The 23,516-nt window shown below is 35.0% G+C and overlaps 3 protein-coding genes across 3 annotated transcripts; all 3 read right to left on the minus strand.

The window, feature by feature from the left end:
- Positions 1-3,627: 3,627 nt before the first annotated feature.
- Positions 3,628-13,661, minus strand: LOC142977372 (uncharacterized). Its single transcript, XM_076121250.1, has 7 exons — positions 13,517-13,661; positions 13,040-13,222; positions 12,110-12,281; positions 10,966-11,165; positions 5,625-5,795; positions 5,060-5,234; positions 3,628-4,456 (listed from the first exon to the last, which is right to left on the minus strand). The coding sequence occupies exons 1-7, from the start codon at positions 13,601-13,603 to the stop codon at positions 4,194-4,196; spliced, it is 1,251 nt and encodes a 416-aa protein (XP_075977365.1). The 5' UTR covers positions 13,604-13,661; the 3' UTR covers positions 3,628-4,193.
- LOC142977245 (uncharacterized) lies at positions 7,326-9,611 on the minus strand. Its single transcript, XM_076121020.1, has 4 exons — positions 9,420-9,611; positions 8,697-8,855; positions 8,128-8,302; positions 7,326-7,670 (listed from the first exon to the last, which is right to left on the minus strand). Exons 1-4 carry the CDS (start codon positions 9,504-9,506, stop codon positions 7,456-7,458), a joined length of 636 nt encoding a protein of 211 aa, XP_075977135.1. The 5' UTR covers positions 9,507-9,611; the 3' UTR covers positions 7,326-7,455.
- Positions 13,662-15,267: 1,606 nt separating the features above from the next.
- Positions 15,268-20,138, minus strand: LOC142977155 (uncharacterized). The gene is made up of 4 exons (XM_076120895.1): positions 19,890-20,138; positions 18,702-18,890; positions 17,076-17,214; positions 15,268-16,492 (listed from the first exon to the last, which is right to left on the minus strand). The coding sequence occupies exons 1-4, from the start codon at positions 19,974-19,976 to the stop codon at positions 16,251-16,253; spliced, it is 657 nt and encodes a 218-aa protein (XP_075977010.1). The 5' UTR covers positions 19,977-20,138; the 3' UTR covers positions 15,268-16,250.
- Between the last annotated feature and the right edge of the window lie 3,378 nt (positions 20,139-23,516).

Consider the following 23,516-nt stretch of genomic DNA (forward strand, 5'->3'; position numbering starts at 1 on the left):
TTTTATTTTATAAATAATTATTATTTGTTATTCCAACGGTGAAAGGAAGACGACTTGATTCCTGAAGGTATGAAATTCCCCAACCTGTACTTGACCAGCAAGAAGAACTCAAGGTCAACCCCACCCTAATTTCGGAAGGAGTCTCATGCCCAGTAGTGAGATACCCATAGCTTATTTATATTGCTATTTAATTGATATTTTGGCAAAGTACAGTTTAGTTGTTTTTTTCTAATTTAAATTTCATATTTCTCAATAGTAGCCCGGAGTTTGGTATCGAGTCCGGTAAACGATAATAGACTCGCCCCCTATTTTAATATATAGCTTTCCCCTATATCTTTAACAAGCTTGATATCATGTACTAGCTGACCCGCGCCACATAAGAGAGAATGGGTGAAATTTTTCCCCGTTTTTGGAATATTTTTTACTGGTACTCTGCTCCTATTGGTAATAGCTTGATGATATATAACCTATAGCCTTTCACGATAAAAGGGCCAGCTAACACTGAAAGAATTTTTCAAATCGGACCAGTAATAGTTCCTGAGATTAGCGCGTTCAAACAAACAACCTCTTCAGCTTTATAATATTAGTATAGATGTAACTTTACATTACCTATTACATTACATTTAATTGCAATTATCTAATACAAACTGTCATTGTAAATTCCATTTCTAAGGTTTTCATCAATAATTAGTCGAAATCTAATTATTATAATTTACTGTTATTATTCTCTAATTAGAGTGTTAGGAAAATTTGCAGTGTGAAATGTACAATAACAATAAATTGTAAACAGAAGTAAAGGTTATCGACAGTGCTAAGATTATGAGCACTAAAGAGACCTTTTGTATTTACATGCCGTACTAACCAGCCATTCATGTGATGGAGTAATGAAATTTTCATTATCTTATTTATACATTGAAAAATTACCCCTTTGGTACGTAAACTTAAATTGTAAGATTACACAACGACCGGTCCTGGGCTGAACTCTATAGTTCAACAATTTAGTAGCGATAATATATTTATTTATACAAAAATTAATCACCAAAATGTTAAACTTTTCAAAAACTTAACTAAATAAGGTATGTTCGTAAATGTTGTGGCAAGTTCGCAAATGTATAACCGGACGAAGTCGGGCCGAGCCGCTGGTAGTACATACATCTAATCATATATGTATATACACATAATCTAAATATATATGTAACTCAAAGGTGACTGATTGGCATAGTGATCTATCAACGCCCAGCCCAAATCATTCGACCGATTGAGCTGAAATTTGGCATGCAGGTACTACATGTTATGATGTAGGCACCCGCTAAGAAAGGATTTTGGTCAATTCTATCTCCAGGGGATAAAATGGGGTATAGTGGTAGGGCTCCTTAGTCACAAACCACGCGGATGAAGTCGCGGGCAAAAGCGAGTACTTACTAATAACATTAAGTAATAACAAACATAAAGCGTATCTCATTGTGTTGCTCTAAGATTAAAACAATTCCTTAATATGTGATATGTGACACAGTTATTTAATTTTTATTATCAATCATGTTTTTCATGACCCATATTATCTAATATACATATATTTTTTTATCCATTATCTAACTAAATAATTGTATAGTGGTAAGAAACATAATTATTTTTATGTAATTTTACAGTAAGAGACCCTTGCCCTGCTGTGGGACAGAAATGGGTTATTAAAAAAAATAGAGTAAGACAAATGAAAGTAAACAAATGAAAGATAAGTATGAACTGGTGTGACGTCTGGTGCATAGCATCACTCCTGTTACACTCAAAGGTGATAGACCTAGTGACACTTGTCGATTTATATTCAGAGCTTATTGTACAGGGCACCTTACCAAACTCCGGACTCCAACTAAAACCGAAAAGTATTTTAGACTTTAGAGCCGACTCTCTTCTTCGCCTGAGTAGTATGGTCTTGTACTCTATGGTCCTGTACTCTACAATCTTTTGCCTCATGGTCTTTTACCTTTTGGTTTTTTATCCTACGGTGTTTTACCCTATGACCTTTGCCTTATGGTCTACTAGAAGCAGCCTAAATCGTATGTCGAATGCCGGATGACTAATGGGCCAAAATAACGACGAAGTGGACCCCGCCCACTGGAAGACGGCGGCGAGGTAGACCCCGTAAAAGATGGAGAGACGAGCTTGATTCCTATAACACAGATTGGATACAGACTGCTGGAGACCGTTTGCAGTGGAGAGCTATGGGGGAGGCCTTTGCCCAGCAGTGGGCCGATACAGGCTCGTAATAATAATAATAAGCGTAAATAATATGACAATAAAAAACCTTAGACATTGAACAGAGCATGGATCATTGGCGCTACATAATGTTGATAAGATTTTTTTTATGACGGTAACGGAATTTGTTTTGGTTATTTTTATCAAGAGTCTGTTCAATGATGACGTTATTGGGAAACGAGATAATACGAATTAATGACGATCATTGCTGTTATGCCGTCATGATCATTATTTCGCTTGAAACACACTAATGATAATGACTCCTTATCTCCTCTGCCTGTAAAAAACCTAAGTTTTTTGACGGTATAATGATGACGTTAGTATACAAACTCTTTAGAATATAAGAACGGGTGAATATTTGTTTTGATTTTGGCTCTAATAATCGACAGTTCCAATATCTGTAGGTATCGCGATTCTCTACCACTATCGACTATCGACAACTGGTTAGCTATCGAGAAATCGCCGTAGGAATTATTTTGTAGTACCGACTTTACGAAACCGCGCCACTGAAAGGACGAAAGCAAAATAAAAACAATGGTAGTAAAATTGAGAGTGAAGCTGTTTTGAGACTTTCAGCCTATGGTTTAAGGATCATCTATACTAATATTATAAAGCTGAAGAGTTTGTTTGTTTGTTTGTTTGTTTGTTTGTTTGTTTGTTTGTTTGTTTGTTTGAACGCGCTAATCTCAGAAACTACTGGTCCGATTTGAAAAATTCTTTCAGTGTTAGATAGCCCATTTATCGAGGAAGGTTATAGGCTATATATCATCACGCTACGACCAGTAGGAGCAGAGTAGCAATAAAAAATGTTACAAAAACGGGGAAAAATTTGACCTATGTGACGCAAGCGAAGTTGCGCGGGTCAGCAAGTCATCAATATTAATGTAAATGGGAACGCTTACAACTAAGAAGACGGGTACAGTAACCATTGGCGCAAAATGACCAGGCCAAAATGTATGCAGGTAGCAAGCATATTTTTCTAGGTCAATAAATTCTTAATAATTATATGAACTGATTATAAAGCTTAGTTTTATGTTGATGTGTTTTATAGGCACTTAACTTGTGTACAACTAGTAAATACCTATTTATTTTTATAAGTTTTCTCTATTCGTATATTTATATTGGTAATCGTTTGACATGTATCTTTGACCGACTCAAATGTTCACCTTTGGCCTAAACGATTATTTTGAATACCTATTAGTAAAATATTCTCGGTATTGTTTTGAATGTTGATCATTAACTGCTCTTTAAACATATGTACTTAATTTCCAAAGGTATATCATAATAACTGTAAATATTTAGCTAAAGAGAGATAAGATAATAAAAACAAAATATTAAATAAGAAATAAGTTTTAATTAATTAAAGCATTATAAAAAAAAATATAAGAGACTCCTAAATATACATACTGCCACACCAATAAACGCGATTTAAATATTTAGGTTAATCTATGCTCAGTTACCTCCGAAATTTTAAAAATATCTGTGAGTGAAAAAGACAACAATGTATAAAATATGTATTAGGCCGGGGAAAAAGTCTTTTCACATTATAGTATGTACGAACTTGTAAAATCTTTTCTCTACACAAAAAAGCTCAATATTTGGGTACCTCACGAGCTCACTGAAAGAAACCTAATGAACCGTGTACTTATTTGTGATTCTTGAAGCCAAAGAGATTTTATTACAAGTTCATACATACTTTAATGCGAAAAGACTTTTTCTCCGACATAATATAGTCTAAGTAAGGCCCACAACTTAGAAGAGCATCTTAATAATGCAGCTTTATCAAACAGTTTACTTTCAGCTGCATAGGTCTACGAAATTAATATTCTGTGACATATGAGTACAAAGCTCTATACTAAATTATCACACTACAATCGAAGCTTACACGACGTTTTCTGCAATCACAGTAGACATTTTTTTCTTGACTGGTTATTTAATATCTATTAAACCTCAATTTCATCTTTCAGTGCCTCTTTGCAACATGTATTTCCATCCAAAGGTCCTGGACAGACATATATGACATCCCTAGGTTCTTCTTTCTCTCTCTCTTCGTACTCATATTCGTACTCTGTCCCTGTCACGTCAGGGTTGGCAAACTTCAGTATGCATTCCGCTTCGGCTGCGTTGTTCACGAATTCAAATCTTGTCCCGTTACTAAGCTTTACTATTTCACTTCTTACTAGTAGTAAGATGTATGTTTGGGCCACTGTAAACAAAAAGAAAAGTATAAAAATCAAACAATTTAGTATAAGTTCTGGTTTTTGGTCCTGTAACCTAAACATATTATACCCTTGTGGAAAGCACTAATATAATATGAAATTTAATGTATTGGGTAGTATTGTACACATAACTAACAATAATAATTTTATGCCTACTCGCTAAAATTTGCATTTTCTACAAAAAATAAAGTGCCTGTGCCTTTTTCTTAATGCTTGGGACACATTTGAGTACGTTAGCTTAACTGCCTCTGGGCGGTTCTCGGGTTAAAATTTTAGGTCGAGCCAAAAGACTTTTCTAAGTTCTTACTTCCGTCCGGTTAATACTTTCTCATAGATTACCCAGATTTAGGATGTTGAGGTTGCAGACCTCCGTGCCTCGGACAGCACCGGTCGTACCTATAGATTTAGACATCCCACCAGGCTATGAGAGCAAGGGAAAAGAGAGTACCTGTGTATTGTGCATACACTTGGACACTATAAACAAATTCTCACACAGTTAGCTGGTTTCTATGAATTTGACCGTCGTCGCCGAATATTGACAAGGGAACATTACATCATTACGTTGGCTTATAAAACATTAAGCAACTTACACAGGTTAGCGAAGAGAGTAGCCATATCAGAGATCAAGAGTATCAGCAGGAAGGAACCAAGGTTGAAGTTTAAGGTACACAGTATAAGCCCCGCGGCGGCTAAGCCGAGCAAAGCCGTCAGCACCCATATCACCATGCTGTAGAAGTAGAACACTCTTAGTAGCCGGACGTTTTTCTGGAAATGTATAAAAAAAAATGTAAATAACAAAAAAGTGACTTTGTAGCACAATTCCCTACAGTTGATACTGTCGAGTATCGAGAGTTTGACGTTTAAAATGTACTGTCAAAATAATTCCTATGGAACCCGCTAGAAGCACTGATCAGATTTTCGTGCAAAATTTGTCGATAGCTAGCCGGTTGTCGGTAGTCGATAGTGATGGAGAATCGAGCTACTGATATGTATTATGTTATTGTGTGAAAATTCGTGCAATAGTTTTTACGTGAAGGAGTAAGAAATATACTATTACATACATACACACATCCACCCGTCCTCACAAACTCGCATTTATAATATAAGTATTCATTAGTCTATCCAGTAGTCTATCCAATAAATAAAAATACTGACCTTATGAGCTCCAACAACGAAGATAGTGTGAAGAACAATGTCCACAATCAACACACTCATCACCACGGTGATCATGATGATGTAATGTAAACTGCTTTTATACTTCATGTACACGTATATCATCTGATGCAGCGATAGAGACATTGATAGTAGAAGAATACCGGCTACAATCTGAAAAGAAGATATAATTTTTATTACTTCTTTAGTTGTGTACATATTATTATTTAGTTTACCCATTTTTGATTCACAAGGTCGAACTATTTTATTCAAAAAGTGAGTTAAAGCAAGCAAGCAGTAATAGACGAGTGGCATGAGATAGCACCTATGATGTAGACAATGACTAGCTGTTTACTCCAATCCTGTACCGCGCGGTCGAAAGTTCCGCGCGGCTCCACGCGATCATGTGAACTTAGCCTTATGGGTTAATTTTTTTACTTTGATTTTATTTATTGTGTTAAACACGGAATGTTAAATTCTGTTGGGCAGAATACTAACAGTTAATCAATTTCTGTTAGTATATTCCCTATAGTAGACCAAATTTCGGTAGTGTGTTAGGTCTTTGGATAACAAGGTTGTAGCAGACTAGTCCCCTATCAATTACCTATTAATTCAATTGGAACTTATAGGTATAATGTCATAGGTCATATAATAGGTACAAAATTCCAGGCTACTATAACTAAAAAAATATACTTAAATCAGAAAACACCAAATATTTCTAAACCCCGAATTAATGTGATCATTAGTATACGCTATTTAGACCCACAGAGGCAGGCTTTACATAATATTTGACAATAAATACTCACCAGTTTCAAATACCCCCATACTATCAAGCCGTAACGTAGGGGCAGGCAGAAACAGCATCTTTTACACACAGGGGCTTCCGTACGCATCTTGACACTAACAAAGCTTTAATTTATCCAATATTTAATTTTATTTCACTATTAACAATAGCGATTTTAATTTAAAATCCCATTACAACACAAAAATAAATTTATAAACTTAGAAATACTTTCTTTGTATTTCTCTTGCGGTAAGGTCGTAGGTATCTTTTTCGTAAACGATGTTTATTAGCAAACGTCTATTCCCAGGAACTGTCGCATTTGCACTGATAACCCTGCAGTTACCAAGATAATTATAATTACTAACATAATAGATAATATTATTTATAAACTAGCCGAACAAAAACAAAGAAACGATTACGCGGAACTATTGATTAATGTGTTATTCTACTGGGATATTTATTACTCCTAAGAACTTATCATTTAAAAATGATGTTAACTACATTGGTGCAGCAGTTTCGGAATTCAGTACTTCACTGCAAAGGTCACTATCGTTTTTATTTCGTTTTAAATGACAACTAAGACTAAAATACTAAGAAGAATTGCTTCTGTCGCGGGAACTTATACAAACAACGGATATAATGTACAACAATTATTTGTGGATCGCACAAATAATTGTTCCATGATTCATTTGAGAACCGATCCCACGATCTCTCGATGCAATTGTAGCGACCACTGTGCCACAGAGGCAGTATTTTAGACATAAACAAACGTCACAGACAAACTTTTATTTCAAAATAAAGTAGGTAACTTTAGTGCAAAAAGACATGAGTGTGAAAGGGTTTTTCCAGGAGTCCTAGTGGAGGGGAAAGATTAGGAAGGAAAAGAGAGACAAACATACTTATGCACATAACTAGGAATATTAAGTTTAATTATTAAAGCTTTCATCTAATTTATAAAACAAAACATTCTTAACACTAATTTTGTCAACATCCTTATTCAGTTGAATGAGATTACTTTTTCACGTACACGATATTGTTTTGTACAAAATTTTATTCCAGACTAATTTCCTCCATTGCTTCGGGACTTGTTTCATCTTTATGTGCCGTCTCTTTCACTTGTTCGTCTTGATTGTCTGCTATTTCTTTCACTTCAAAAGGTTCTTTATATTCAAGTATGCAGTACGATATATTTCTGTCTCTACGTTTAAAATCAATGAACGCACGAATTTTACCTCTCGTGCGAATTAATAAGTATGTTTGATAAACTGGAAATAGAAAAATGTTACTTTATTATATATATATCACCTTAGCCTTTCTTCCAAGCTATGTTGGATTCGGCTTCCAGTGTCATCGGATGCAGCTGAATATCAGTGTTTTACATGGAGCGACTGTCTATATGACCTCCGCAACCCAGTTACCTGGGATAACACGATACCCTTCGGTAAGACTTATTTGTGTAGTAAATTAATATAAAAACACCGTAATGAATCTTTGCATAAGGGAAAATATAACTAAAATAAAAATAAAATAAAATAAGATAAAAGTTCTATAAGGAAATGCCAAATCCCCAACTCGCATTTGACCAGCCTGGTGGACCCAAGGACTAAGCCTTCCCTCGTTCCAGAAGAAGACCACTACTTACAAGTTTTATATTATTTATCCGGAATTCCTTACACCTACACGTACTTTGAATAGACTAGAATAAAATTAAATACAACTTACATAAGTAAATGTACACAGCAGCCAAGTTAATAATAATGATGATGGAGTCGAACAGGCTGAAGGAGGAGGCGGTGATCAGAAGTCCAGGGCAGGTGGACCCTAGCGTTGCCATCAACACCCATATTACAAAACTATACAAATAGTACGCTTTCCATAGTTTAAGGTTCTCCTGAAACTGAGAAATTAAAGAACGGTTTATTTTCCTATTTAATTTGCTCTAATATCACACTTATTTCTGGATTACGTCAATCTAGGGGATAAAAAGTTCCTTATTAGAAATGTGTTCATTATTACATTGAAAATATACAATCTATAATCTACCCTCACACTTTTTCGAAAATATCTAATGCCATAACTATTTTGCTTTTTGTCAAGCATGTATTCAAATTCCACATTTTACCGTATTTGCTACTCATAAATAGTCTTTCAGAAAACCACAACTTTGGACAGTATAAGATTTGAACTCACGCATACCAGCTCGGGCCATCAAAATACATATTTGTGTTCTTATCAGAGAAAGCAATTTTAAAGTGAAATTTAACACTAATTTGACCGTACAAAAGACATACCTTATGGTACTGAATCAAGATGGCCACGTGCAGCGCGCTGTCAACCATCACGACAGACAAGATCATGGCAAGAATGATGATGTGGTGGTCGTACATCCTCGACGTCGTGAACAGGTCTAGGGACGCCGAGAGACCTAATGTAACGAAACTGGCCAGCATCTGAAAGTCATTGTAAAGATCAAAATCAACAATTAATTGAGATTATAGCAGACACTGGATGAGCAAAGCAGAAGACCGAGCAACGTGGCGCGCTCTATGGGAGGCATTTGATATATTCAGCCGTAGACATTTAATATATTATTTAGCAGTCATATTATTATGCTATGTTAAGCCGGGTCGAGACAAGTGTAATTCGACGTGTGAACGGCACTTCGAGCTTTACATGAAACGTTCGCAGGCCGTCCACACTTAGACGGTGGATTAACATTACACGATACAGTTACAGTACAGTTGTGCTCACTAGTCGGTAAACGATCTGCGAGTTAAGCAAACTTTGGTACGGTCATTCGATATATGGGTGACCGCATTATACCCGTGCTATTGAACTGGGCGTCTCCGTGCTTCAGACGGCACGTAAAAAGTCGGTCCTGGTTGTTGCCAAATAAGTCACGTCAAAGGCCTTCGTGTGTGATACTGTGACACTAGGCTGACCACTAAACAAACTATAAGAAGAAGAAGTCTTGTCTGGATCCGGCTTAAGTTATGAAAAGTAAGTATACTCACAAGTTTATAACAACTCCACACAAACCAAATGCTTCTTAAAGGCAGACAGCAAAAACATCTCGTTCTAGTAATTTCTTCGGGATCCATTTTGATGTAAAAAAGTATTGGAGAAATGATCAAAAATGTTGAAAATTTCTTTTCTCTTTGATAAATATGTAGTACTTTGTTCACATGTCCGTCTGTTCTCGGAAAGTATCGTTAGTAAACTGATGCTATGACCTTTCTGTCTCAACAGTGATAAGGCAGAATCTGCATTATAACATGCTACATGCATCTATCTAGTTATCATTCAGTATCTATTGGGAATTTACCCATGTATCCATCAACTGCAGTGATAGTTCACAACAACAACAACTTTTCAAGTTTTCCAATGTTTGCTATTGGGAATATGGTATCCTAACCTTTAATTTTCAATCGCGTTTAAGACCCGTTGCATTATAATAGTAAATTTACCAATATATCCATCAACTGCAGTGATAGTTCACATCAACAACTTCTTCCAATGTTTTTGCCAATTTCAAAATCGTATTTTAGTGTATGTATTGTAACAAATGTAGCCTTAAGTTGCATGAAAAAGCTGGATTTTGATTTTCCTATAATATCACAGGACTATTTCTAAAAAAAAAAGCCAGTTGCACTCGTTATGTGCTTGATCATTTCATTTTTATTACCAGTCTACCAGTCAGTGTCTCGGTACTAATTCGCTCTTAGAACCAACCCAAAGGAGTAAAGTTAAATAGACTTTATCAATTCCAGTATAGTTCAAGAACTTAGTTGAGACACTTGGATAGAAAGTACACGTCTGGAGGAGGTATGCAAAATTTTGATTTTGGAACTACAGTGACCCGCAGGCTTATACAGCTAACGGTGGCCTGTTTGTACAGTGACTTTATTTTGGCAATACATGAATTCATTCATTATATTCTAGAAAATCCTGCAAGGATCTCTATTAAGTTGTTGGGTTACAATAGATCATTAATAAATTATAATAATAATTACAAAAAAACACAGTTTACTGATAAGGAATAACGTTTATTTATTTTTATAATATAATCAGTTTAAGCACCGCAAGGACTAGACGAACAAGTCATAAATCACTAATGAGACAAAACGAAATCAGCATAGTAATGTAGTAAAGGTTCGTAGCATTCTTAGCTACGGAATACTCGTAGCAATTTCTTTCACTTTTAAAAGTTCAATATTTTAATACAAATAAAAAAATAAATTTTATTCATTTACATTTCATATACAGTTTATCAATAGGTAGACGGTTGTCACTGGTCGATAATGGTAAACAATCGTGCTTCAGGTACTTATTAAGTATCGAGAGTTTGATATTTATGATTTACTGCGCAATAGCTCCTGTAGCACCCGTTAGGGGCGCTGCACAGATTTTTATACAATTTGTCGATAGCTAGCCGGTTATCAATAGTTGATAGTAGTAAAAAAATTACCCCAAATTGTTTAGAAAATAAAATATTTTTATTATCAAAGGCTATATAACAGTCTTTTTTTCGAGTAAAATGTTCCTTTTATTGTTCCTTTATTTTGGTTCTTCCGTAATAACTGCTGCGGTTGCATTTGTTTTATATTCTTCTTCTATAATACGTGCTTTTTCTCCTATCACGTTGTCTATGTCCAATGTGCACTCAGCCATAGCCGCATTGTTAACGAAACTGAATTTGTAGCCATTATTAAGAATTACTATCTCACTCCTTACTAGTAGTTGTACGTAGAATTGGATAACTGAAAAAGAAAATAATATAAAATTAGTTCGGGTTGTATTATTTTAACATACTATGTACACTGAAAGGTAGGCATAGGTGTATTAAATACATTATTGTATCACTATTAACAATGTCAGTCTCAAGTAATAACGGGCGAGCCTCTTGCAATATACATTATAGTTCTAATAAATATAAATTACATAATGGCAATAGTGCTTTTGCCTAACCGGGAATCGAATCCGAGATCCTCATAATCAACTCATATTCCCAATTCGTATTAAAATACAAAATTTTGAACTTCTCAGAATAAAAAAAATGATAAACATTTTTTCCTCCAACTAAAAATTATTAGGTACATACTTTGATCAACCTTTTTATCTTTAACTATAAACATAAGTCATTAATGTAAACATTCTCGATCGTTCTTAGTTCCGAGAAAAAGAGATCAAGTAATACTTTATTCGACTGCCTCCTAGGCACAGTTGTTAAGGTTGCCACGTGGAAACCGAGAGGTCGTTGGTTCGATTCCCACACGAAACAATTATTTGTGCAATCAACAAATAGTTGTTTCGGGTCTGGTTGTGCTTTGTGTCCGTTGTTTGTATGTATGTAAAAGTCCGCACGACACAAAAGCAATTCTTGGTGTTAATAAATAACTAGCTGAGCAACTTCGCTTATGTGCCGCAATTTCGCTTGCGTCACATAAGAGAGAATGGGTCATAATTTTTCCCTCTTTTTCATTTTTTTTTGTAACATTTTTTACTGGTACTCTGCACCTATTGGCCGTAGCGTGATGATGTATAGCTTATAACCTTTCTCGATAAATGGGCTATCTAACACTGACATTATTTTTCAAATCGGACCAGAAGTTTTTGAGATTAGCGCGTTCAAACAAACAAACAAACTCGTCAGCTTTATAATATTAGTATAGATAAAAAATATAAAAAATATAGAAATACATACCCATACCGACGGCGAATACACTGTTTCCCCATATAATTGAGATCCAAAACATAGAGGATATGTTACAAAGCATGTATATGGTGAATCCAAAGTATACTAATTCACCTACGACTATCATACCTAGCATAAAGTATCCGTAGTAATAGAAGCCTCTCATTAAGTTGGTGTCTTTCTGAAAATGGGAAAGAAAAATAATATATTAATCTATATGAATAAAAGTGAAAAACCGAAATGTGCGCACATAACTTGAGAACAACTAGACTAAATTAGATTTTTTTAAATTTGTTTGTAACTATCGGGACAAGGTTTGTATTGGATAGATGGGATCAAATTCCCATGGGAATGGAATCAACGGGATAAAATTTAGATAAAAACAAAATAAAGTTGTAGCATCACGATCCCAGAGAAAGCTTCGACACTACTGTCAATGTCTACGATCATAGACTCTGAACTTGTTGATCATAAATAGAAAGAGATAAGTAAGTTATTTTAAATGTCTTGTACCTATATAAAATACATCATGTATATGTGCTTAGGATGATTTAATTATAAAAGATGCTAACGGCTAGTAGCGGTCACCCCGGTCAGGAAACGATCAAAGGATTAAGCAGTCTTACAAACAAACGAAAATTCACGAATAGTTTTCATTGATTATAGGGTTACAGTTGTTCCACTATATTAAAGGCCTTTGGGCGGCTTGAACATACATTACAATGAAAAAATATTTTTTTATTGGGATACTAGCTGACACGGCAAACGTTGCTTTGCCATGTAAAATTGTGTCACTTAGGTGTATGAAAAATAGATGTTGGCCGATTCTCAGACCTACTCAATATGCTCACAAAATTTCATGAGAATCGGTCAAGCCGTTTCGGAGGAGTATGGCAACGAAAACTGTGACGCGAGAATTTTATATATTAGATTTCTCACCTGATGACATCCAATGACGAACAAGGTGTTCAGTATAAGATCAATTACGAGTATGAGGATTGATAAAGTCAACAAGCACAACATTACTATTTCTCCCGTAGAGAAATTTCTATAAGATTGCATTAACTCAATAATATGAAGCCAACTGAAGTATGTGGCGGTTAGTTGCAAACCACTGATTATCTGCAAAGATATAATTAAATTTAATTTGATTTCATGTGTGTGTGTTACCGGTATTTCAAAATCAGTACCCTCGATCATTTTAGGAAGGATATTAATATTTGTACTAATTGTAATAGAAGGCGACAAATCGGTCCCATCGTTATTAAAATCAGTTAAATAGTAAATTTTGCAATACACAAAATAACCGCTCAATTAAATAAGAAAGCTCAAGTTCCTCAACGATTTTGAAATGAATTTTACACCCTGAAAATATTTTACAATAAAATTTAGGTCTACTAGTAATAAAGGACTTACCAATTTTAAATAACCCCACACAATTAAACCACATCTCAGAGGCAAGCAAAAGCAACATCTTTTCAAAAGAGGGAGATCCACAAACATTTTGTCTTCAAAACACTACTGTAGAGTAAACAACAGCTCTGCGCAACGATGTGAGAGATACTGATATATTTATAATTCACCCTTGTTACTTATAAAAGATAATTTATCAGCTGCATGCGAGATAAACATAACACAATTTATAACAATAATGTGGGTTTTACCCGTTGTAAGATAAAATGGAATCTTTCATTATATTTGTATTTTTTACAAGAATTCCTATGTTCTCGTTTTTTTGTTGATGTTTTTCGGAAGAAAAAGCATAAATTCTCATTATCAAAAATATTGCGTATTCAATTTTATTTCGATGAAACGTCATTTTCAAAGACGGCCATGAATTCTCATTACAATATTAAAATGTTAGTGAAAATATTGCGCATTCAATTTTATTTCGAAGAAGCGTAATTTTCAAAGACGGCCGTGTAATTTCACACATGCAGGAGTCCATAGCTAAGAGCTTTCTTTGTTTTCGCTTCTGGAAGTATTTGTTAGGATGGAATTTTTACAGTTTATTTTTACAATTTGCTATCACTTTATTTATAAGAAAGGTTATCTGACACTTATCCATAATCTGTTCGTTCGTTCGTCGTATGGTTAGTGGTCAACCTAGTGTCAAAGTTGTTCAAGCCGCCTGAGAGGCCTTTGACATGGCTTAACGACTGTTATCCTTTGTGCCCTCTGAAGCACGGAGACGCCTGAGATCCATAATCTGTGAAATTGTGTGAAACATCCAAATGCAAAAACGTCCCCCAATTTAAAGCAATTATTACGACATTTCTGTATCAATAGAATAGAATTTGACCCATTAATGTCCCACTACTGGGCAAGGGTCTTCTCTCGGAATGAGGGAGAGGTTAGGCCTTGAGTCCACCACACTGACCAAGTACTGTATCAACATACTTTAGTATATTATGAAGACAATATCAAAAGCAACATTTTTCGTTTGTTTATGATTGTTTTTTTATATTGTGTAGTGTCATCAATTGTTTTGCACTGTTAAAGTATTCAGAAGATAAACCTAGATAGCTTATTATTAAAACATTCATCTTCTAAAATATCTAGACACTGTTACATTCTCAATCATACTTTTCTATGGAAATATCAACTTGATGATTGCTATTTGCCAACAAACAATACGCAGTGATTGTCAAATTACTCGTACTCTGAAGTTAAGTATTACTAGCTGATCCGGCGAACTTCGTACCGTCTTAGCGAAGCAATGATGCACTATTCCATATAGTCTATGGCTGTTAATGACATTGACATTCGTTACGCGCGTTTTTTAAAAAATGCAAAATTAAATGTCTATTTTTCAATATTTCTGAGAGATTTTCTTAATATTTTTTTCCATAAGAACCTTCTCCTAATAATAACAAATACAACACAAAAAGAATTAGTAAAATCGGTCAAGCCATTCACGCGTGATGTCGTGGCCAAGGAAAACGGATTTCATTTTTATATATATAGATTAAAGTAAGTAAATTAATTACAGTAGTATAAAACTATTTCCATTCTTAAATGCATGTAGTGCAGCGTTTAAGTGTTCTTCGCACTGAGCTGACCAATACTTAATTAAACTTAATTTATGCTTTCAGGTAGTTTCGGGGAAGTTAATAAAACATAATGATTCTATAGCATTTTTTATATTCATTTACAATCAGCTTGAAACAATATCTATTTGAAAAAAAAAATTGCATCGTAGGGAAAATCGTAGCGTGACTGCTACGAACATAAGACGTCATATCATCGTAGCACTTAGTGCTACTATATAAAAACTACAATACATCTCTACATCATCATTATCTATACTATATGTACTAATATTAAAAAGCTGAAGAGTTTGTTTGTTTTTGCGCAAATCTCAGGAACTACTGGTCCGATTCGAAAAATTATTTCAGTGTTAAATAGCCCTTGAAGGCTATAAGCTATATATCATCACGCTAAAACCAATAGGAGCAGAGTACCAGTACAAATGTTACCAAAGACGGGGAAAATTTTGACCCATTCTCTCGTATGTGACGCAAGCGAAGTTGCGCGAGTCAGCTAGTAATCTATATTAGGTTTAAACCAAAAAGCCCCGTTGAAGAAGCATCGAATGCTTATGACGTCACTTTGCATACCGATGCTACGATGCACTTTGTTTCTAAGACGTTCAGGGCCAGTTTTTCCAGTTATATAACATACATAAAATCCCTTTTCCAGGGCGCGCGGGGTACGGATATACAGAAACCAGAGAACGCCACTTTTACATTCACATCCATACGTCTTGAAATTATGTTCAAATTATGAATAAGTGTCACATATCTTATATCAGATGGAAGTTTCTACAGCTTTACTGTCACTTTATCTAGCAGATAGGTTATCTGACACTTATTCATAGGCTGAAAAACTGGCCTGACTACTGCAGAACGATTGGTTTTCGACACTACATCACAACACACATTTAATCGCGCATTTTCTACTTTTAAGGTGCTCTCACACAGCAGTTATATAACGTTAGAAACTGCATTTGCTTTATACAAATTTGTATTAAAATCTTATTAAAATTGTTTTGTTATCGTGTTACACAATGTTGTATAACATTATATAGCTGCTGTGTGGGAGCACCTTTACAACGACATGTAGTTCTTTCACCCACTCATCATAATTTTCATATAATCCAGTCACATATATCTTCTTCTTGCGCCTTTTCTGTATCAGGAGCTTTTTTAAGCATTGCTTTGCCGCATTTCGCTTCGATTTCTTCAGCAATTACTCGCGATTGTTCCTTTTTGTCTCCAATGATCAATTTAGATTCGGCCACAGCAATATTTACGATGAATCTGTTCTTGTTTTGATCGTTGAGTTTTATTATTTCACTTCGAACTAATATTTGGAAGTAGTATTGGATAACTGGAAAGAAGTAAGCAGAGTTTAGTTTTTGTTTTAATATTAGAAATGTACGTTTGGCTTTGAATCTCAATGGCTAAAGTCGCGGGACTAAAATTCATTTCAGAAGGCAGTTGTAAACTTTAAGAGGTTGCATCTGCTTTGACCGATTTACAGCTGTAAATGATCTACTTCGATCAATGTTTATATTTCCTACTTCTATTGACTATCGGCAAATTTTGTAAAAAAAACTGATCAGCGCCTCTGGCGTGTTTCATTAGAACTTTTAAACAAACTTTTTTAAACAACCTTTGGCGCGGTCATTTCATAGATGGTTGACCGCATAGTGGTATTTGAACTAGGTGTCTCCGTGCTTCGGAGGGCACGTAAAAAGTCGGTCCCGGCTGTTGTCAATCAAGATAACAGTCGGTAAGCCGCGTCAAAGGCTTTTGTGTGGCTTGGACAACTTTGACACTAGGTTGACTACTAACCATACAATATGATGGAGTTCAAGTACCTACTATAACCATGTCAAATGTGTCATTTCTAGACTCGATAGTATTAAGAAAAGCTAAACTCATAATGATGGTTTATATATGAAACTTACCTAAATAAATGATTGATAGCCAAAACACAGAGCTCAAGTTTTGGAGCAGATAGCCGTAGTATACAGAATCAGCGATGATCACTGAACTCATTAGAAAGTAACCGTAGTAATAGAAGCCTTTCATCAGATGCACGTTTTTCTGAAAAATAAAAAACAAAGAATAGAATTATGTAATAACAAAATATTATGTTTATAGTGTCCAAGTTGTGTGCACAGTACACAGGTACACTCTCTATTCCTTTGCTCTCATAACCCGGTGGGACGGATAACCGACATGACCAGTGAGAAGTCAGGCGCAGGACCGACGACTTTACGTGCTCTCTGAGACAGTAATAGATGAAGGAGCAGCGGTCGTTTAGGTTGCTGTCGTGTTATGTACATACATCGGTGACCCACAATTATAGGTAGTAGAATGCCTTTAAAACAGCTACGATATTTTGGACATATTATATAGGATTACTAGCGGACCCGGCAGACGTTGTCCTGTCTACACGTCTTTAATTTGAAAATTTTAAACTTTTTTTAATAATCTAAACCATTCTCAGATCCCCTTGAACACAAACAAAAAAATTCATCAAAATCGGTCCAGTCGTTTAAGAGAAGTTCAGTGACATACACACTTACAGAAGAATTATATATATAAGTATTGATTACTAGAGGCCGCCCGCGACTACGTCCGCGTGGAAACCCTTCCCGCGTAAATTCCGATCTCTCTGAAACTCCGGGATAAAAAGTAAGTATTCTTTGTCTTCAGCTACCTACCTCTACATACCAAATTTCATCGTAATCGGATCGATAGTAATTGCGTGGAAGAGTAACAAACATCCATACAAACATACCTACATACTCACAAATTTTCGCATTAATAATATTAATAGGATAATTTCAATAAAACGTGCATGCCCAGGTTCTATTAACATGTCAGAATACGATGCGCGATAAAGCAATATTTTGTGACTGAGATACTGTCTCATCGCTCAGACTGACCGCTGTTTAAGATTTCCTGAACTGTGAACTTATTTATTAGATGAGATTGATAATGTTTAATTATGTGTGTGTAATTTGAGCATTGCTAATAATGTGTGTATGTGTTATTTAATTAATTATGTTATTTTCTAATTAATGACTTAAATCCGTCATTTGTGCACATAACGCTAATGTAAACGGATGTTGTACGCATCAATATTAAATTATTGTTTAGTCGTTTTAATAGTGTTTGTTTTCAAATGTTATGGGCAAAATAAACTATTTTTTTTTATGTTGGCCAAATACTGGCATTTACACAAAATTAAATTATTTTTAGACCTATGTAAGAAATAGGAGACCAGCCAAATGCTTTAACAATTTACAACATTAATTAGAAAAGCCCAATATCTCTTAGGCCTAACCCGAGAACCGAACCAGAGATCTCGTGTTCTCTTGTGTCGAGGAGCCTTTTACAAACATACAAACAACTGACTCAAAGTATAACCAAACTCGAAACATTTATATGTGGATCGCACAAATAATTCTTCCGTGTGGAAATCGAACCCACGACCTCCCGACGCTATCGCGTGGTGACCTATAAACCACTGCAGCCACGCAGGCAGCTAAACTGACAGTAATGGGCTAAAAAACATGTCTTACCATTAAACAACCAATAATAAACAGTATATTTAGTACAATACTAATTATTATCAGAGCAATAAACACGGATAATATGGCCGGTTGTATTGTTCCATCCATCGCGAATCCTTGCTCGTACAGAGATTGTAATAGTGCGATGTACAGGAACGAAGCGAAGTACAAGACGGTTAGAACAATACCATCTATTACCTGCAAAGAAAGAGTATTAGGTTTATTTTTGTTATTGATCTTTGAAGTTAATCAAAATGCAGGAGAATTGGCTGAGGTTGGTTGGTTGGTTGTCGTATGGTTAGTGGTCAACCTAGTGTCAAAGTTGTTTATTTGTTCGGAATTTGACCTAGGTTAGATTTTCTTCGCCCGAGTACAGGTTAAGTTAAACAAATTGTACACTTATACACACAAAAATATCTTTAAACGACTATTTCGGGGCTGAAATAATAACGAGCCGACCAATGTAGTTGAATGGGTAATAAAATCATTACTAGTCGATGCACACTTGCATTCCATGATTGGCTAGTGCCGTCATAAGTATGAATCATATATACATAATATAATAGTGCACTGGGAAATAACGCGAACACGCATTTTGCAGGCTGCTTGCGAACACAGGCTTTGAAACTTGCATCAAAACGTTAGGCACTTCAAGGTTACTATGTTTTCGCGTTAATTCTAGATTCTATTATATAATAAACATGCTGAGCGAAAGTTTAATAGTCATGTATAGATCACAGAGGTAGGTAATCAAGTAGTATTTTGAACACTTCACACACATGTTACTTTATTGAACATGACAAAACAAAATTTTATAACAAATACACTTACACTAACTTTATGTAAAAAAGAAAGCCACGATTTAACCTTCACAAACATCATTCTGAAATGTATCTAAAAACTTCTAAACAATCAAAACAAAATCTTCTTTCTTTTTTCTCTTTTCTTTAAAAAAGACAACTCCCGCACTAAGAATTGCTCTTGTGTCGCGGGGACTTTTACAAACATACAAACAACGGACACAAAGCACAACCAGACCCGAAGCAATTATTTGTGGATCGCACAAATAATTGCTCCGTGTGGGAATCGAACCCACGACCTCCCATTGCAGTGGTATCGGCGTGGCGACCTAAACCACTGCGCCACGGAGGCAGTCAAATCGTAAGCTAAGTAGTTTACAGTTTCTAAAACACTCACCATTTTCAAATAGCCCCACACTACAAGACCGAGCCGCAGACTCAAGCAAAAACAGCATTTTTTCTCAACAGGAATATCTACATGCATTTTGTATGAAATTATTAACACTGCACAGTTCAGAACAGTTGCTTATGACTATGTAGTAGGCACTGATAAAGTTACACTTAACCCTTCCTATATAAATATACGAGAATCATCTAATATAGGTATATGTACATGTATGAGAGATAAGCTTGATTATTATATTAGGTATTATGTATTTTCCAAGTTCATAGATTGAGGCGGGGTTTTTTGAAGACCGAATGAGTAGTTTCATTACAAATAGTATAATTGTTAGTCTAAAGTTTATTAGATTACTAGCTGACCCGCGCAACTTCGCTTGCGTCACATATGAGAAAATGGGTCATATTTTTTCCCGTTTTTGGAACATTTGTTACTGGTATTATTCTCCTGTCGGCCGTAGCGTGATGTTATATAGCATTTAGCCTTCCTCAATAAATAGGCTACCCAACAGTAAAATATTTTTTCAATTTGCACCAGTAGCTCCTGAGATTAGCGCGTTCAAACAAACAAACTCCTCAGCTTTGTAATATTAGTATAGATGACAGTTGGAAATTGCAATTTCACGTGCCTTCCGAAACATGGAGCAATTTCGTATGTACCTATAATATGGTCACCCAACCAGAGAACTATCTCGTTAAGCATAGCTTAACCTAAGAGATAGAGTCGTGCGGCTGTTGTTAACAAAGACACCATACGTAGGAACCATCACTATATAATGTTTTTATGTTTTCAAAAAGGAATTTAAAAAATACATTCGATATTTTTTTTTTTTTTTTTTTTATTTTAATGACCCATATCTGTCCCACTGCAGGGCAAGGGTCTCCTCCCGAACGAGGGGGAGGGGTTAGGCCTTGAGTCCACCACGCTGGCCAAGTGCGGGTTGGGGACTTTGCATGCCCTCAATAAATGTATTAAACAAATTTTAGGCATGCAAGGTTTCCTCACGATGTTTTCCTTCACCGTTAGAGCAAGTCATAATTATTTCATTACATTCGATATAGAATAATTAATTTTATTCAATAACTATCAACTAAACTTATAAATAATAATACAATAGAATAGGTAATACTTAAAACTAATCAAATGCAGTACGCATTATTATAATTATAAACAAGTTTGTACTCGTAATGTGTCGTATCCGTAGCACTCAGTGCTAATTTAACTGTTCCATATGTATTTAGCTATTTAGGTTATCCATATATACAATTGCAATACATAACAATGTGAAACACTATCTCTTATCAAATAGAATTATAATTATTAGATTGACTATCGAGTTACTATCGTGAGATTCTGTATGAGAAACACATCAGCGCCCCTAGCGGATTCTGAATGAACTAACTTTTTCAAGGAAGTTTTATATTTCATACGACTGTTCTCTAGTCGATAAATACTAGAGGGACTGGAAACACACGCTATTTTTTTTATTTATTTCGAAGCGCTCATAGCCATTGGTGCTCAATGGTCGGTAAGCGATCTGTGGGTAATGCAAACCATGGCGCAGTCATTTCATAGATGGGTGACGGCATAGTGGCATTCGAACTGGACATCTCTATGTTTCGGAAGGCACGTGAAAGTCCCGGTTATTGTCCATTAAAATAATAGTTTTTAAGCCACGTCAAAGGCCTTCTGGCGGCTTGACTCTGGGTTGACTACTAACCACAAGATAAGAAGAAGAAGGATAAACTATACTCCATCTAAGATCTATCCATAGTATTTTAGGCTTTTCCAATGTTAGGCCCTTTCTTAAGCATTGCTTTGCCTCCCTTCGCTTCTATTTCGTGAGCAATAGCATGTGATAATTCTTTTCTCTCGTCAATAGTAAGTTTACATTCAGCCACGGCTACATTCTTGAAGAATCTTTTCTTGTCGGTCTTGTGGAGGTTTCGCATTCCGCTTTTTATCAGAATTTGGAAGCAGAGTTGGACAACTGGAAAGAGATAAAAAAATTATTATACATTAATGTTAGAAATAGCTCGCTTTGATGGTCCTATGGCTTTTGCAGGACTCAAATGAGTGTCTTAGATAAGAAAATAGGCGAAAACCATTTGCGATCAAACTACGTAGTGGATTTGCAACTAATTATATAAAATTGAATGAATCTTTTTACCGCTATTACTATCGCTTATAATATTCTCTATTCTCTACAATATATTATATCTTATGTTATTTACCAGTGACTCAATTTTTTTTTTCATTAATTTGATAGATAGACTGTTTCTACTATTAATTTTGAATGAAACTGACTAATATCTTAGAACTAAAATAAATTAAATTTGCCCTATGAAAATACATACCTATATAAATAATTGATGCCCAAAACACATGGTTCAGGTCATGGAGCATATAACCGTAGTGTATTGAATCCGTGATGATCACTGAACTTATTAGTAAGTATCCGTAGAAATAGAAGCTTTTCATCAGATGCACGTTTTTCTGAAAATAACAAAACAATCCATATAAATAAAAAAATATCAACGAAATGTATGTACGTACAGTCAGCTCTAAAAACTGGCTGATCACACTCAATCTTTTGAAACCCTAAATACTGAAGTGTGCACATTATCCCATGGACTCATTCTACCTGATTTTGATCAGTTATTTATTAAAGTTACGTAACATAGAGATTTTGAAAATATGAAGTTGTTCAGCTAATTTTGGAGCTGACTGTACAAGCGAAGAAGAACAACTAAAATAAATAAAACAATTATTATTTTAGTATGTTTGTAACTGGCGGGATATCGTTTGTATGGGATCTATGGGATCCAAATTCCCACGGGAATGGAATCAACTGGATAAAATTATATTATGAAACTGGCGATCTAAATTTCGCAATGTATGCTTGTTATCTAATATTTGGGAACTAAGGCCAAAGGGTCAAGCTATTTGCGACAGTTACTATACAATATTAGATGATAAAAATTCTGAATGAAATAGTTTACTCATTTATTTAATTGTATTCGCTTTCGGTGAGTTCTCATATATTATTTTGTACAATAATGATTTACTACAGTCGCTACTATCGAATATCGAGATTTTGACATTTAAAATGTACTAAACAATTAGTTCCTACGCTAACCGCTAGGGGCACTAATAACTTTTTCATACAAAATTTTCGACAGGTAACCAGTTGTTGATAGTCGATAGTAGTAGAAAATCACGCAACAAGTTTAATACTATATTAATATTCTAAGGTAAACTCACCGTATAACATCCAATGATGAACAGGGTGTTTAAAACAATACTGATGAGTATCAGAACAGTGAAGAAAACGAGTAAGGCTAGACGTGTTGTTTCATCAGTTAATCCGGTATCGTAATGAGATTGTAGTAGAGAAATGTATTTAAGCGAAGCGAAGTAGAAGACGGTGAGAAGAATGCAATCAGTTACCTGGAAAGAAAGGGTTTTCATTTATATGGATGATCTGTAGAAAAAGGTTTGTTATAAATCTAAAAGAGATGGTGAATGGTGAAAATGAATTATTTATTTCTATGCTTACTGAATGCTAAGCGTGTAAGGTAAAAATTTAAAATACAATTCTTATATTCGTTTAAGATTGCTTCA

Source organism: Anticarsia gemmatalis, chromosome 12 (assembly GCF_050436995.1).
Source record: "Anticarsia gemmatalis isolate Benzon Research Colony breed Stoneville strain chromosome 12, ilAntGemm2 primary, whole genome shotgun sequence".
NCBI lineage: Eukaryota > Metazoa > Arthropoda > Insecta > Lepidoptera > Erebidae > Anticarsia > Anticarsia gemmatalis.

Excerpts from the sequence above, each read along its gene's own strand:
- LOC142977245 (XM_076121020.1), bottom strand. The coding sequence starts at position 9,506 with ATGGATCCCGAAGAAATTACTAGAACGAGATGTTTTTGCTGTCTGCCT. Across the intron at positions 8,303-8,696 it reads TCTTGATTCAGTACCATAAG|TTTCAGGAGAACCTTAAACT; the intron begins GTATGTCTTTTG and ends TTAATTTCTCAG. Across the intron at positions 7,671-8,127 it reads TGCTGTGTACATTTACTTAT|TTTATCAAACATACTTATTA; the intron begins GTAAGTTGTATT and ends TTCTATTTCCAG.
- LOC142977372 (XM_076121250.1), bottom strand. The coding sequence starts at position 13,603 with ATGTTTGTGGATCTCCCTCTTTTGAAAAGATGTTGCTTTTGCTTGCCT. Across the intron at positions 11,166-12,109 it reads TGTATTCGCCGTCGGTATGG|TTATCCAATTCTACGTACAA; the intron begins GTATGTATTTCT and ends TTTCTTTTTCAG. Across the intron at positions 5,796-10,965 it reads TTATTACGGAAGAACCAAAA|ATTGTAGCCGGTATTCTTCT; the intron begins TAAAGGAACAAT and ends TCTTCTTTTCAG.
- LOC142977155 (XM_076120895.1), bottom strand. The coding sequence starts at position 19,976 with ATGCATGTAGATATTCCTGTTGAGAAAAAATGCTGTTTTTGCTTGAGT. Across the intron at positions 18,891-19,889 it reads TGTGGGGCTATTTGAAAATG|GTAATAGATGGTATTGTTCT; the intron begins GTGAGTGTTTTA and ends CTTTCTTTGCAG. Across the intron at positions 16,493-17,075 it reads GCTATCAATCATTTATTTAG|TTATCCAATACTACTTCCAA; the intron begins GTAAGTTTCATA and ends ACTTCTTTCCAG.